This window comes from Calidris pugnax, unplaced genomic scaffold, assembly GCF_001431845.1.
Source record: "Calidris pugnax isolate Ruff unplaced genomic scaffold, ASM143184v1 scaffold14, whole genome shotgun sequence".
NCBI classification, from domain to species: domain Eukaryota; kingdom Metazoa; phylum Chordata; class Aves; order Charadriiformes; family Scolopacidae; genus Calidris; species Calidris pugnax.
In genome coordinates this window covers 13949059-13965708 of record NW_015090793.1, presented here as the reverse complement: position 1 = coordinate 13965708, position 16650 = coordinate 13949059, and the positions used below count along the sequence as shown (strand labels likewise).

Below are 16650 nucleotides of genomic sequence, written 5' to 3'. Positions count from 1 at the left end.
GATTTAAAAACAAAAGGAATTTATAACCTCATGGAATTTAAGTCTTTCCTAGCAGTTCATTATATAAGACATCCATAACATAGCAACTTCAGCAGTTGAGTTATGCAAAGTCAAGGTATTAGTTTTCTGGGTCTGATTGCCTCAAATCTCTGATGATATTTAGAAATCTAGTTTAAAAAAAAAAAAAAAAACACCCAAAACCAAAAACCCGCCAGCAAAAAGTGATTTGGGGGCAAAAAAAAAAAAAAAAAAAAAAAGAAAAGAAAAGCACGGGAGAACATATTTTGCAATCTGCTATATTATATGCTATATTATACATGCATCCGCAGTGCATCTCGTCTTCTTGGAGGCTGAGAGAATGATGTTGAGAAGCACAACTGCTGGGTAAGCCCTGCATAAGCAGAGTTCTGGTTTTCAAAACTCACAGAGCATTTCCAGAGCCCCACAAGGCTTTCACGAGGACACCAACAAGAGCCCTTCCTCCCCTCCTCTGCCACCGTGACTCTTAGCTCTGAGCCCAAGAGAGCCATGGTGGTTCTTAGTTGAAGCAAGAATGAGGGTTTTGTCTTACCTTTCTTCTCCCTCAAAAATGACTGACTGAATTATTTTTTTACATTTTCCAAGTTCTGGGATGCGTATTCGCAAAAGCTGAATGCTTCCAGAAACTGTAGAGTAGTCTAAAATGGATGGCTTTAAGAATAAAGCTGAGACAGTCTTAGGAATGGCTTTGTTGATGCTGTCCTATGGATTTTGGGCATTTATAGCCTGGATACAGTTCACGTGTGTAGATGACAAATTTTGTTCTGTTTCCAGTCCATGCTTGCAGGTCTGATGGAAGGATTTGACCATGAAGTGGAAGAGCAGCAGCTTTTGAAACAGAAAAGATGCAGCCGAGCCTGGGAGAGACACTGCTGTGAGGCTACTGGTAATAAAAGCATTTTACTTTCAGATTCAATTTGCTGCTGCAGATGAACTCGCTCCTCCACTTACAGCAACTACCCCACTGTGAATATGAAATTAAATGTTGCTATAGATTTAAATCCAATCTCCCAAATTCCCAACATGAAGACTAGATTTAGGAAACTAATGAGGGTTTGTTTTTTACAGTTTTGAAATTGCTTTAGCCAATCTGTGAACTCTTTCCCGCGGGTCATGAAGTGGGATGAGGGTAAACAGGTCAAGGAGAGCATCCAACAATGAGCAGGTACTCCTCAGTCTCAGACCACCATAAGCAAAAGGGCCATCAACAAGGGGAGCTTAATGAGTTTAATTCCTAGGGGCTGGCTAAAGAACACTGACTATCAAGGCAAATTCATCACTTAGAAAACAACTGCAGGAATATTATTATCATCACCCTGCCTACAGCCTGAGTCACAGATCTGGGATCTACAACACTAGTGCTGCACAAACACGTAACAGATAGTCAGGTGGAATTCATCACACCAAATGTGGCAGAATGATCAAATCATTTAGGTTGGAAAAGACCTTTAAAACCATTGACTACAACTGTAAACTAACACTGCCAAGTCAATCACTAAACCATGGTCCTAAGTGCCACATCTGCACATCTTTTAAATACCTCCAGGAATGGTGAGTCAAGCACTCCCCTGGACAAACTGTTCCAGTGCTTGATAACCTTTTCAATGAAGAAATTTTTCCTTATATTCAGTCTGAACCTCCCCTGGCGCATCTTGAGGCTGCTCCCTCTTGTCCTTCTGGCTCCCTTTGCAGCCCAGAGGAAAGAAATGAGTCTTTTTAAAGGTTTTTCTTTTCCTCCCAAGACAGACATTTACAGGTGCTCATGCAAAATGTCCCCACCAGTGCCCGCTCATCCCTGGTGACTATCAAAGGAGTCCGGGGATGCAGCTCCGATGAAGATATCTACAACTGGTGATGTCTCAACTCTGGCAAGACCAGTGCTCCAGTCCTTGCAGCTGGGAGCTCTGGGCATGGATTTGCAGTACCAGTTTCAGTGCAGTACTGGGTTGGGATGTTCCTGTGCTGTGACTCAGATTAGGGAAGAAATCCAGCTTTTCCAAGTTGCCTATTTTTTTTTGAGGCTTCTTTCTCCAGAGCACTTCCTCGATCTGGCTGACAGAGCATCCTGAGAAGCCAGGGGACACCTTACACCGTGACTGCTGCTAACATCCCGCAACACGAAACCGGGGCCAAACACCGTCAACAGGAGAGCAACCTTACTCAGGGCTCTGCTATGCCTCCAGCAATACCCTGCCCTTCCTCCCTCCCTTCCTCTTCTTCAAATGCCAAGAATTCCTGCTATTTGTTTTGCTTCCAATTTTGTTTTCAGCATCAACAACGTTATCTCAGCAGAAGGACAGAGTTTGCAGTGTTGCTGTACTTGAAGCCGTACTATCAGACACCGACACAGAGTAACCATGTAATACTACACCAAGATTTCTGTTTCCTTTTCTTTTCCTTCCTGTCCCAAAAAGTTCTGACCTCATGTCCACCAAGACATGAATTTTAAAAGCACAGGAATTTTTGAAAAAAAAAAAAAAACCTGCTTTTTTTTTTTTTTCCTTTATGACTATTATAGATTTTTGAAGATGTCCCCTGAATGCCTGAAGATGGCAACGACTGAGCCGTTTGGTAAAGGCCTAACCCTACACCTCTTAAACCAGTTCTAGAACAGTAAACATATCAGCAGTTCAAGAAGTTATTCCACTTAATTTTGACAGGGATGTCTTATAAAATACATAGGAATATTAGGAGTCCAGCAAGCAAGGTGGACATCGGTTGGTAGATGATGCCACCTGAACATCACTGAGCAGCTCTCTAGACTTCATTAACTGCGTTGGTGAGATCTCCACCAATTTAAGGGATTCAGCTTTCCCAGGTTCCAGTAGCACTGGGGCAACCCTGGCCACTGGGGTTGAAGCTGGCTGCTCCAAGTGACCTGGAATTTGGAAAGAGAAACTGGCTCCAAAAAGCTTATCCTTCAGCCCTCAAATCACCAGATGATTGCTGAATTAGAACACTAATTGGATCTGATGAGTCCCATACAGCCAAACTGAAGAAAAGAGCATTAGGAGAAGGAAGGAAAAAAATCATTTATTAGGGCTAAGGGGTAAGGATAGAGGCGGAGAGATGGAAAACCGGGCTGTTTACCAACTGGAGCTTTACCAAGTCAAGGAGAACAGAATGGAGGAGTATAAGGGAAGGGAAAGTAATAACAATCTGAGTGGAGAAGGAAATGGAGGAGCAAGAGTAAGGAAAGGAGGTAACTTGAGTCATACCCAAGATGACCACAGAAGGGTTGATGACCACAGTAGCCCCACAGTTGGATGCTTCAATGGAGGAAAATGGCACAGTCTAGAGAAAGAAGCAAGATTGCAGGAGAGGTATGAGTAGAAAAAGAGGGAATTAGCACTGATAATTAGACAAACTTGATTTGGCAGAAAATGGAGAAAGGAGGACTGCAGGGTCCCATGCCCAGGACAAGAGGCTGTTGTTTCAGCATTGAGTTCACCACACATCTAGATGCTGTACAGAGGCAACACCACACCTGGGTGCTGTGGAGCTGGAAAAGGCAAGCAGACAGAAGGGAAGGGCACAGATGAGAACAAATTTGCTGGAAACAAAGACACATCAGTGAAACAAGACAGAAAATGCTGCAGAGAAGAACAAGGCACTTGAAAGGTTGCAGTCAGCAAGGACCCAATGGTTGCCATGTACTCCTAAGCCCAAAGGCTTATAACAGACACTGGGCGCCTCCCCAGAGCACACAATGTCTTGGCCTGCACTATGCCAAAGGCTCGAGGTCGTGCCTTTGGGAAACTCCAACAATTTATGGGCTCAATGGAGCAATTGCTGTGCTGGGTTTACCAGTCTGAGTGATCATACCATGCTCCTGGTGTCTTCTTATATCTGAACTTGTTAGCTGTGAATCGTTAGAAAAGAGGAAGTTCAGGAATGGGAGCTTTATGAGCACAGGTATCCAGATTTTAGAGATGGGCACCATTTAATTTAAAAACATTAAGCATCAAATAGTTTATCACCAGCTCCTCCAAACTATTGTGATCTTCCTGTTGTTCCTGACTCCCCACAGCTGTTCACCTCTGAGGAGGTGCCTGGCCATGCTCCATCCCCTCCCATCCCTCACCCTACTTTGCACTGACTTCCTCCGGCTTCTAAGTGTTTCTTTACTGCCCTAAGTGGCAGATAGTCCTGAGGGCAGTGGGTGGCCTCCCGCGCCGTCTCACAAGCTGATTATGGGCATCACACCAAATTCGCAGGCTGTCAATGCAGCCGCTCCACACGGCTCACAAACAATTATCAAGAAGAAGGAGCTGGGATTAGAAAAATCCACAGGGGCGCCTCCACCTAGAGAGGAGAGTGAAAAATTGCGTCCGTGTGCGTGTGTGAGTTAAGCGTGCGATGGGAGCAGGAAAGGAGGAACAACCCACGGCCAGTGGCACCGACGACACGGGAAGGAGCAGGGTTGCTGCACACAAAGATGCTCTCCCTGCCCCGAGCTGCACGCAGTCGAGAGTGAAAACGTGGTCCTTCCTGAACACGGGGATGGGGAATCAAGACCCTATTTTTTTATTGCTCATGAATTTTGTAAGTGTAATGAGCCAGCCCAACTCTAATTCATCTAATTAAAGTTCTTAGATTCGCCTTCTAGCTTTGGTTAGACACCCTGAAGCGTTGCCAGGCTTTATTTTAAAGGGCAGAGCTGCAAATGTAAGTTTTCATTATTCTCACTCCCCAGCATCAGATTTTTAAACCTGCATATCAGAGCAAATGTATCGCTTGTAAATGGTATCAGTGATCCAGTTTGCTGAGCTGTGAGAGTCAGGGCTGCGAGAGCAGGTACTGCCAAGGCCGGCTGTGACACAACCATTACAATGTTAATACTATTTTACAGCGATAATCTTAGGCTTGAACAGTCTTCACCTCTCAGCTTCCTTAGGAGAAGAAAAATAAGATCTTTCTGCTGACATCCTATGTAGTTGTAAGAACGTCTTGAGCTGTGAGGGATGTTTTCAAGACAAAGTACATAGAGATTTTGCAAAATGCAAACTGCAAAATCTCAAAGACAAGTTACAGTGTTTCAAGAATTCATAAGTTTCTACAGAAACCATACAGTAACTACAGGAGTCCCCAAGAAGGTGCATTTTCTTGGAAATAACATCACCAAGGCTTCTGTACAGAAGTTGCCCCAGGATGACACTTGCCTCAGAGAGGAGTGATTTCCCACTGCAAGAGTAGGAGTCCTGGACCAGCTAGGTTTGAGTTTCTGCTCTGAAGAGCTTCCTACATTGGTCCTGACACCAAGTCACATAGCTCCTGTCTCCATTCCCCAGCCGTGTAAGAGCTGAGAACCAGGCCCAACCTCCCAGGGGCACCCTAAAGACCTACAGGGGCTTCCATACAGCATGCTGAAGGTTACTGCAGCACATGCACCACCCCATAGTGAAAGCTCTGCCCTTTGCTCCTGTCCAAGCAATTTAGTTGCATTTAACTTCAGCAGATTGTTGCTGGTTTCTTCTTTGAACTCCTGGTGTGCGCTCGTGGACGCCCTAGGTTTCAGTGGGCAGAAGTGGCTGGAGGGACAAAACTCCACCTTGGCTTAGCTGGTTGCACCCACAGACTCACCTAAGCCATCTTTTTATTAGCCCAAAGACACGAGGCGCTCGCACACTCACTCCATTTCTGCACAGCCACTGTAAGATGAGAGGTGACAAAGCAGCTGAAGGGAGGTAACATCTCCAACTGCTGCAGCAGCTCCCTGGGTGAAAATGTATCCAAACCCACAAACCTAGATCAAGAATGTCAGGGGTCCTGACGCTGAGCTGTACAAAACTCTAGACCAGCAGGAATGGTTTTTTTCCCTTGCAATTTTCCAAGAGAAAAATGTATCATGGGATACCTCAGCAGAACAGATTAGGTCATTAAACCTGTCCTGCTTCTCTCCAGCTTTAATCTAGTTTGTGTTTATACATATTCAAGTTTAACTCCATATACTTTCAGAGTTTGTGAAAGCACTAGGTGCACACCATACAGTAAGCCAGAGCATCAGTGAATCATGCTGGCATCAGTTCCCTACCTTACCTGGCTTGTCCAGAGTTAGGATTGAGGGTCAGGAAACAAGGAGGCACTTTTAAAATGAGAAGACCTGGGTCTGCCTGTGAAGAGATGCTTGAAACACCTTCCTGTACACTGCAACAGGCAGTGACTCTAAGGTGAGTCATTAGTAGCTGACAGCACCAAAGTTATTAATGGCATTAATTGCCTGGGGTTTTTTTAACCCGAGGTTACCCAGTAAGGCAAAAGGAAACATTCAATTCCTGAGCAGACACACTTTAAGTACATAGATCACTACAAAACATACAACCTGGCTGGCAGTCATGGTTACATGACATTGCATCTCTCTCTCCTGTACAAAAGACACCAAAACACCTACTTCTGTCAGAGTTTAGCTCAGGCTGTCAAGTGAGAACAATGTATTTATTTGCCTCTGTACTGACAAGACCATAAATCCCAAACTTGCCCTTAATAAAAACGTTCTGAGAAGTTACAAACCCAGGTGTATTTGAAAGGGGAAGGAGGGAACCTGGCTAATTTATTAATTGGGGAAAACCCCACCGTCCCTCCACTTAAGAGGTGCCTGATCTCACACATGTGTTTTTGCATTGAGGGAAAATCGAACCCCTATTACAAGGGAGAAGGTCAGTGCCATCTTGTCTGGGCAGTCACACCAGACATTCCCTGGTTAACTTACACACATCTATATATGCAAAATGCACTCTGTATATGCCTGCCAGGCTTGCTGCAGTCTAATTAGAGCCCATCCTGTCAATGGGGGAGGACAATGCCAGCAGTACCGATGTACGTAGCACCTCCAGGGTACATGGAGTGGACAACAGATGGACAACAAGCTAATGACCTGCCACCAAGCTGAGCCGCAATACGCTGCTTACTGGGAGATGTCAGATACATGGCCAAATGATACTGGCAGAAGAGAGAAACCCCTTGGAGAGTCTGCACAGGGTCTTCCGTATCACAAGGAGCAAGATTTGGAGCCAGTCTTGGCAGAATCTGAAGCTGTGATCGTGGAAATTAAAAATTTGATGTATAAAGCTATAAAAAATCCAAAGACTACAGACACCACCATCAGTAACACCACTGCTGTGAGATGCTTCGAGGAGGATGTACGGAGAAACCCAACAACTCACCACCACAGACTCCTGGGCTAACACTATGGGACTCCAGTCTGCTGATCTCAGCACCAGTGACAGTCCGGAAATCAGAGAGTGTCCGCTCACAGCCCTTGTCTGGATCTGGTTTAATTTGCAGGCATTTAATTGCAGCCGCAAGAATCACTTCTGACCTCAAACTGAAATGACAGTCTAAGGCCATAGTACTGAAGAGCCGAATCAGATGCAGAAGGGAACAGCAATACAGTAGCAAATCAAGTGTGGATCTGAAACTAAGAAACCTACTTATAAAATATCTATAAAACAGTTATTAACAATAAAATTGGTTTTGATTACATAGCTTTTTTTAACCTTTTAAAAGCATGACAAAATCAGCAGAGAGCAAGAGCATGCATGTGTGTGTCTGTTAGAAAGGGTTTCTTTATAATTACAAGCCCTGTAATCAGTATAGCTCTTGGCACTAGAATATTTGGGGAAAAAACCCCACATCTAAAATATGATTGGTCTTTCTCACATTTTTTTACTAGTCTCTGCCTTTGTTTGCCTTGCTTAGGAAAACCAGCTGGTATTAATTGCACTTCGTACACCACCACCATGAACAGCAGCCAGATATCAGAAAATAAGGCCTAATCACAGGAATCCACTCAATTGTTTTAAAAAAAAAAAAAAAGAAAACCAACAACAAAAAACCAAACCGAAAAAACAAAAAACAATTACTGCTCAGTGTTCGGAAAAAGCAGTAAAATGAGAGCAATCAAAAGAAAAGGCAGGAAGGAGGCTGGTGCATGGAGAATGTGATAAAAATAAACTACAATCACAGAAGGAGAAACAGAAATCTAGGTTACTTAACGGTAATCAGACTCCTCTAAACATATTGTCTGCCACAAGCGAAGCTGGGAGATGTCACACGCTCGTGCGGAGCGGGTAGCCCAGGTCTCGGCACGTGCCCAGCGGCAGAGACGGTTCAGAAGTGTCACTTAAGGAATTAGAGATGGAAGAGATCTGTTACCTCAGCCTTTTCACCTCTTTTCTCACACTCAGCCTTAAAATTATCCCTTCTGATGCCTTTGGTAGCCTTAACTTCAAGTGATTGCTTCACTTGAGTACTGCACGGCAGAAGAGATAAAATTTGGGACCTGGGATAGCTTTCCTTGCCTGAAGCTACGCTGTCAATTGTGTTGAGCTAGGAGTAGGTGGAAAAAAGTCTATTGGGAGAAAAAAATACTGAAAAATATTGAAAAAAAAAAAAGAATATTGATTCCTCAAAACATTCATCCCAAAAGGCTGCAAATCAGGCATCTCAGATGTAGCAGTGGATCTAAAAGAGAAGCATCGCCTCTCTCTGACAGCAATTCCTCTCTCTCTAAAATGAGAGACGAATCAGACTATTTGCAAAGATTTGCTAAGACTTCTAGTTTAATTGCAAGAAGCATAAAGCCAAAATCTGCTCTTCTGTACGTGTGAGAAAGCAATTTGTTTGTCCCTCTTGTTAGATAAAGACACGGAGGGTGAAGACGATGGGAAGCACAATCACAAGTCAACTGATCTGTCATTTCATGAGCCTTCTCCCCGCGTCGCTTGCCAACTGCAAACATGGAAGGGGCTCGCTTTAATTAATACCGGGTCCCAGCAGACCACTGGAGGCGGTGGCACTTGTTTTCAGGTCATCTGGTCCTAATAGGCTCACACTGGGAGGTGATTTGTTGCTAACTGACAGCAAAAATCAGTTAATGAGGGCTGAGGCCTTACAATCCAGTGTAATGAACCTCAGGGCTATTTCTATATTATCTGCCATAATCATTTAAAAGAAAAAACCAAACCAAAACAAGAAAACCGAAACTGTTCGAGGAGATGCTGGTTATGAACACAGATATTTACAATATAAAAATCCTTTCCTGCTCTGCAGGCTTTTCTCTGGGCTGCTCTGCACCAGGAAATGAGCACGCAATAAGCGGTGCTGTGGATTATCAGGACACAAGCTATTCTGTGTTAACACACATGCTGGTAGTATCCCCAGTGGCCCATCTATATGGGAACATCGGTGCACAGCGACTTTATCTCGTTTTTGCACACCCTATGTGCCATAGGATGCTCCACTTTGGAAGCAGACCTCCTTCCAACATCGGGAAGGAGAGAGTATCCATGAAGGCTGCTGATCTTCCCTGCTTCCCCAACTACAGCGATGGATCTGAGGAACGTTCCTGCCTCCCCATAGCAACATTCTGACCCTCAGCACCAGAGCCACAAAACCACTGCTATTGCAGAGCTCATGGTACTCTTCACACACATCTTCCCTGCTTCCCCAACTACAGCGATGGATCTGAGGAACGTTCCTGCCTCCCCATAGCAACATTCTGACCCTCAGCACCCGAGCCACAAAACCACTGCTATTGCAGAACTCATGGTAATCTTCAGAACTCATGGTAATCTTCACACACGCTAAGGTCATCCCCGTGGAAGCCCTGTCTGGCGGGGTCGTTGTGGGACTCACACAAGAAGACAGCAACACCCTCTTGGCATCTGCACCGCTGCAGAAAGACTTCCTCCTGCACAAGCTTGAAATTCTCTAAGTACAGAACACCACAGCATCATCTTTCCTCATGGTGCTTTTAAAACTGTCCCCGTGATGGGTGGCCGAGGTGTGCAAGATAACCAGGTACTGGGGCTCCAGCTGGAGGTGCACCTGCAAGTTACGTGGACAAATAAATCCCAGCACTGTTTCCATTTCTGCATTTATTCAAAGCTTGTTGCTCTGTACAGACCATCAGCTCCTTCACCACCAGGGTGTAAATGATACAACTAATGGAGGTACAAACCACCACAGGACAAAGAGCTGATCTACCATCAGCAGACTGATGAGCCACCCACGTCACCAATGGTGACAGCCACCCTGCAGTAACAGCAGGCCACTGCTGGTTTGCTGCAATTTCTTTCACCTACAAGTCTTGGTGTAGTTTTTCACACTGCTTCAGAGAAAAAGTGGTTCTCTCAACACCACTGATGGTCACTTCTGCAGTCTGAACCTATCTCTCTGCCTAGGAGTCAGCCTAGGAGGAATCAGAGATTTTTAATGACCTGCATCAGCTGTCCCAACACGGACATCTCCATTCGCTGCCCAACTGGTTTCCTTACCAAAGCCTGTCAGCTTCTCAGGGTGACAAAACTCTTCACTTCTGCAGTCTGAACCTATCTCTCTGCCTAGGAGTCAGCCTAGGAGGAATCAGAGATTTTTAATGACCTGCATCAGCTGTCCCAACACGGACATCTCCATTCGCTGCCCAACTGGTTTCCTTACCAAAGCCTGTCAGCTTCTCAGGGTGACAAAACTCTGCCAACATCACTTCTCAGTGTCTCCTGCCTCTATCTGCCCCTGTAGCCAAAATGGAGAGCAACTGCCAACATCACTTCTCAGTGTCTCCTGCCCTCTATCTGCCCCTGTTGCCAAAATGGAGAGGAGCATTAATGCCAACAATGTGGAACCAGTCATCATCCCTCTGCTGCAGCACACTGGGGGTTGGAAGGCAGGTTGTGAGTGGCAGCAGCACATCAAGCTGGAGAGCTTTGCTTTATTAATTCACAAGGTGGAAAAAATTCTGACCTAAGGAGATCAAGCTGGAGAGCTTTGCTTTATTAATTCTGACCTAAGAAAGATAGTCAAGCTCTCCTATGCTACTCTGGAAAACAGGGGACAGAGAATGGCTGCTAACCGAAGCGTTGAGGTTGGTGGGGCAGGGTCTCAGATTGTACTTCAGCTGCAAAAGCGTGGAGCCTGGTGTGGACACATTTTCATGGGGTTATGAAGCACAGGAAGTCACACCAACATAAGGCTGGTTGTGCACAGTCTGGGTTAATTCTGCAGCGAGGGGATAACAGAGGAGCAGTGCAGCAACCAGTGAGCAAGCCAAGGCAGCACTACGGAAAACTATCAAACAGAACCATACCCAATAAAACAGAGAGTTACCACTCAAAACTGCAGGGCACTTCACCAGCTCTATGCCCTTTGCTAGTCCTGGTGCAAAGCTGTCTAGCAGCTGCAGAACACAGAGATATGCCTTCTGCAAAGTTTCTGCTGTCCACTGTGGACACAATGTGCCAAACCACTCACTGCCAGTTCCCATCTCAGCTCTAACAATCTGCAGCCTGGTCTAGACAAACATTTGACCTTTCAAACAAATCTAAACAAGCCCATGCAGCTTCTTCCCCCAAGGTGAATTGGGGAACCTAGTGCCACGAGCAGGCTGAGCGCTGACCTCTTCCCATAGCACAATCTATTTGCAGAAAAATTGCCTGGAAAAAGATGTCTGTGGCTTGAGAAAAAGGAAAAAAATCTTGGCCAGAGGGAAAAAAATATACAAACTGCCATGGAATCTTTAATGTTCCAGTAGAAAAGGTAAAACCATAGGTTTTAGAGGCTTATTTGAAAATCCAATATAAGAAATTACTTCCATAAGTTGCTTCTGAAAAATGTACCTGCCTCCCTGGGAATTAGCTGCCCCTGCTAAAGATGTCAACTTGTGCTTCTGGGGTATCTGAGTATTAAAAGCCTGAGGACTGCACCACAAGACCATGACTTTAGCAACGTTACAAGCTCCTCTCTTATTACTTCAGTTAGGACTGTAACACCATTTCTAGCTTGAACGCTGTCCACAGGTGAAAGATGTCATTCTGAACGCTGTGGTTCTTTCAGTTCCAGGAGCTGACCCACCAAGGCAGTATCTCCAAAAGCCTCACTCTGTTCAGCATGTCAGCTGTCACACTATCACTCTGCAGCTCCAAAGTTGCTCTTTTAACTTGGACTAGGCTATTTCACCACGAGTTAACGCACGTGTGGATAATCTGAGTTCACCCAGCAGCAAAGGCACAGTGCAGAGACACAGGCAGTGCATGGTGCAGGACATGCTGGAAGCCACCAGCAGTAGAAGTCTCCTTCTGTTGAAAAGTTTGGGCATGCATGGACAGAGACACCTCATGGTTAAAATATTTTTTGGTTATGTAGACTGAATTCTGTCAATTAAAAGATAAACATGCTTGGCAATTCAAACAAATATCTCAAAAGCACTGCAGTACTACTGTAAGGGAGCAGTTACTTAGTAGTGAAATATATAGATATAAAGCGTTACCCACTGCTATTGAGACAGCACTTATGACAGCTCCCAAGTAGCCCTGGATGAACTTGGATGTCGGAGAAGGCTTTGGAAAGAAAAACAAAACATATTTTCAATAAACAAATTTCTAGTTATTAAAATGCAACCAAGCTTTTTTTGTTTGTTTTCTTTTTGTTTTATTTGTTTTAAACCCGAGACAGGTTTAATTTTGTCATATTGTTCTGTGACACATGGTCTGTCATCTAGCAGCGGCAAAAGCAAGGAAAATTGTAGCCTCATGAGCAAGGTTAAAGGGAATGGAAAATTAATTGGCATCAGAAAATTATAATAATAGCAGCTTAAAGGAAGTATGTGAATGAAATTCAGCAAATGGTACAAAATTAGCATTCTTATACACTAGTGATGAACCCCAAACTCTCCACATTAAATATTTGTCTTTGAAATGTTATCTCAATGAGCTGGATGTTTTCCAACTCAGCCTCCCGTCTTGAGCTTCCCACATCCTGACATGGGATGAATGAAGGCTAAAGCAATGGAGGAGAGCGGGAGCAGCTCCACCATTTCCCAGCACCATTGCTGGTAGCGCACATAAAGTCCTCAGGAGATGGCAGCGTGATCACAGAGCCACCTTCTGCTATCCAAAACCCCAGTTTTGCTTTGTGCTCATTTACTTAGCAAATTCAACCATTTCATACCAGTTACAACTATATACTGGTTCAGCTCAGAAGCACTGAGCGTTACTTGTGCGCCTCAAGTGATTTCGAGATCCTCATGCCATTCACAGCTGAGGTTTAAAATGGAAGTCACAGGAGAATGGCCAATCTATAAATTCACCACGGAGTTTCTATTAACAGCGAAGAGACAAGACTTATGTTTCCATGTCAAAACAGACCTAACGCGCTGCATGCACCGCATATGTTGGGTCTCCTCACCTTTGTCGCATTGCGGTTTGCATAGTTGACGCAGGCATTGTGGCTCTGATTCAACCACTAAAGAGGAAACAAGAAGAGACAGGCATAAGCACAACTTCAAGAAAATAAAAAAAAAATAATCTAAATGTGGGAGTGCCACAGCACAGGAAAACTCATCTCCCTTTAGACCTGCTCACAACTTGCCACCTCTTTTCAAAGGCTCATGCAGGCCTCACATCTGATTTACTGCTCTTCAAATTGAGGGACAGAAATCCCAAGGCACTGGGTACCCAAAGGGCTTGACGTGCAGCTCTTCTCCTGGCCCAATTCACCTCCACACGACACCTCAGTGCTATTGGTCTTTATTTTCATCAGCACCAAATCCATACTGCTGTTAAGTCGCAGCACTAAGCCCAGCAGCCATTTTGCCAGTCACTTATTAAGCTCCATGGTTCTCAAACAGAGGGTCATGGGAGGTTTCAGCTGAGGAACAGGAGATGAACAGTTGTACCATCTTATGTAAATTGTTGTCACTAAACTAGCCTTTCTGTTCACAACTTTTTGGAGCAGGATTTGTCACCAAACAGCATGGCAGTAGCTGAGGATGAGTAGCACCACACTCCTGAAGGGGTTTTACCCACAGCAACTGCTGGCAATGTAAAGAAAATTAATAGTTTTCATCCCCGAAACACCATGTTCGCAGATCAGAGCATGTCAGAACTGAACTCCTCTCCAGCTGTGGCCAGAATTAAGATGGAGGAGGAGGAGGAACAAAGTGAGGGTAAGGAGATAGAGGGAAATGAGGCATTGAAACACAGGGATCAGCCCTGTCATTGCCAAGTTCATGGTCTAAGAGCACGTTTTTCCTGCTTACCAGCTCTCTAGCCTGGAACTTTGGATCTACCTAACCCTGCTTTTTTGTTTTCTTTAAATAGTAATTTTTTAAAAAATTTAAAAAGTCCACTTGCCAATACATGCTGGAAATCCACCTCAATTTTCCAGATGTGGTTTGTTTGTTTGTTTGTTTGTTTAACTCCCATACAGCTCTCATCTACAGAAGTAGGTCCCAGGACCAGGCTACAGCCACCCTGAGACATGTACATTTTGGGCATCATCAACAACTGCTTCACTGTACAAGCCTGCTCCTAAGGACTCAGTGTTTGTTAATTTAGTAATATGCATCATCCCTAAATCCTGTGCTATTTACCCAGATAAATCTTCTTTTCAGAGAGGTGTAGACATACTCCTCAGGTATTGTCTTAAATCTGGAGTTTAAGCTGTCTCTAGATTGAAAATATTGCCACTACCTGTTTCTTTAATCCATTGTCTTCCCAGGTGGCCACTTGACACCCTCCCAAGTTTTTTTGGATGTTGCCTCTTTAGGTTGCTGCTACTCCTACTTGTATTTTTCAGAAAGGAGTGACCCATGTATGCCCATCAGCAGGAATCATGGAGGAAAGAGTCTGAGAAACTTGGCAAGTGGTGGTGGCCCAGGGGGGCTTCGGTTGCTGGAATTGCCTGCTGCAACCTCCCTCTCGAGTGGGCTCATTCCAGTTCTGTGTTTGAAATGTTCTTTCTAGTTTCAAAGTATTATTCCATCCTTTCAAAGCCAAAAGTTTCTCCCAGCTACACTGTGATGGTGTGAATAGGAGCTCCTCAGGAAAGCCATTTACAAGGCACCCAGCCCAAGCCAGCTATCCAGGCTGGCTCGCTCCTCACTTGCGCAAGAGCAACTTCTCCAAAAGCCAACTCTTTATATCTTAGATGTCTAAAAACAGGTGAGACAAGTTGCTTTCAAAAATATGAATGAGTCTAGATGTCTCCAACCAATATCCCACTCCCAGCAGGTAAAGCCACATGGCACAATTTAAACCTAAATACACCAAACTACAAGTTACTGGCACATACCAATATATTCTCAGTTCTGCAGTCTTTCTAACATCCTAGACAGATCCCATTCTGCTTTGATATTTCTTAACCGCATAATTCTCTATCATCACTTACACTATAGACAATAAAAAGACATTCACAACTAAAAATAAGTCTGAAAGTAACTTGGTTTTGCATTTCAGTTAGCGCTGAAATTATACTTAAGGGGCGTGTTTACTATGGATAAAACTCATTCACATGCACGCTTCCTCCCGTAACTCTTAATTCCCAGAATTTTAATGGGAAATAACACCAATACCTCCCTACACACACACACTTTTTTTCCCCCCAAAGTCCCTGTAGCGCATTGAATGCAGAGGCCTTGCCTTTGTAATGCACAGCTATTCCCAAAATTCCTGGGCACGGGATGCCTCAGCCCTGCACACACATGGCACTTCAATGGGAACTCCCCAAGGAAGATCCCAACTACTTGACAAGGTGTCTTCAAAACAGCAGATGTGTGAGCTTAAGGGCCTACATTTTCATAGAAGTACACACTGTGCAATCATTTACACCTGTACAAAATGGGTCCAAAAGGTTGATTTTTGAGATCCTGAGCAATTTTGCATCTCCATTGAGATGGCATAAATAGCCAGGCGCTGGAAAGTGGATCCAATAGTTTGCTTATAGCCCCTTCCAGACCTACCAAACCTTTCCCTAATTATATCCAGCCACATCAGCGCCCCATTAACTAAAGCTTTGCCACTGCAGAAAGGCCACATGCATCAGTTTGTCCTCTAGACACAAGTCAGCTGCTGCTTTCCTTTTCATCACATTCCCCACCCATTCTGACAAGTGTTACCTGCCAAAACACAGTGGATGCCAGCGTCTGGTTGGGCAAGAGAAGACCAACAACCTGCAAGAGAAGAGATTTTCTTATTAGTAAACACTTTGCTAGTTTGTTTTTGGTGCTCTTCTAGGCATGCAAACAGCAAACTAAGAAAAAAGTTGACTTGAATAAATTATCTTCATATACGGCTTTATTTCGCTATAGTTATTGAACTTCCCTTCAGCCTATTGTCTCTTCATTTTCCAGTGATGAAACTGGGTAATGTAGCTGCCCGTGAAAAATTTGCATCTTTAATGATTGCTTGCAACACACCTTGCAAAAAGTCTGGCAGCAGATACTGCCCAACGATTAGTTCATTAAAATATAATCAATTCTTTACTCCAGGTACTTCTGGAGGGTAACACAAACATTGCATGAATGCAAGAGTTCAAAGTTGTTGCTACTGGCAGTGAAGGGGGTTTTTCTTATTTTCCTTTGGCACATTCACTGTTTCAAGCACAAGAAAGAAATCCCATTTGAACATCTGAAGACAGGAGTGCCACCTGGAAGCACATGTGCTCCTGTTTGGGAGCCTGAATTTTGTTTTAAGAGAAAAGAATTGTTGATGTGTCATACTCTGAGCTGCGAAAACTCTTGCTTGGGTTATGAGCTCAGGCAGACGATCGCTGTCTCCCAGAGGCTTACAGCTGCCTGTCTCAGCACATACAGGAGAGACATGCCCACTGCTGTGG

General features: G+C 44.4%; 1 protein-coding gene across 1 annotated transcript in view; it reads right to left on the bottom strand.

Annotated features, from left to right (window-relative positions):
- LOC106902892 (sideroflexin-5-like) overlaps positions 1-16636 on the bottom strand; it is a 56749-nt gene extending 40113 nt beyond the window's left edge. The window contains exons 1-4 of the mRNA XM_014966721.1: positions 16604-16636; positions 15932-16045; positions 13222-13278; positions 12309-12374 (exon numbers count right to left, since the gene is read on the bottom strand). Of these exons, the coding sequence (XP_014822207.1) occupies positions 12309-12374; positions 13222-13278; positions 15932-16045; positions 16604-16636 (270 nt within the window). The remainder of the gene's footprint in view (positions 1-12308; positions 12375-13221; positions 13279-15931; positions 16046-16603) is intronic.
- Positions 16637-16650: the final 14 nt, after the last annotated feature.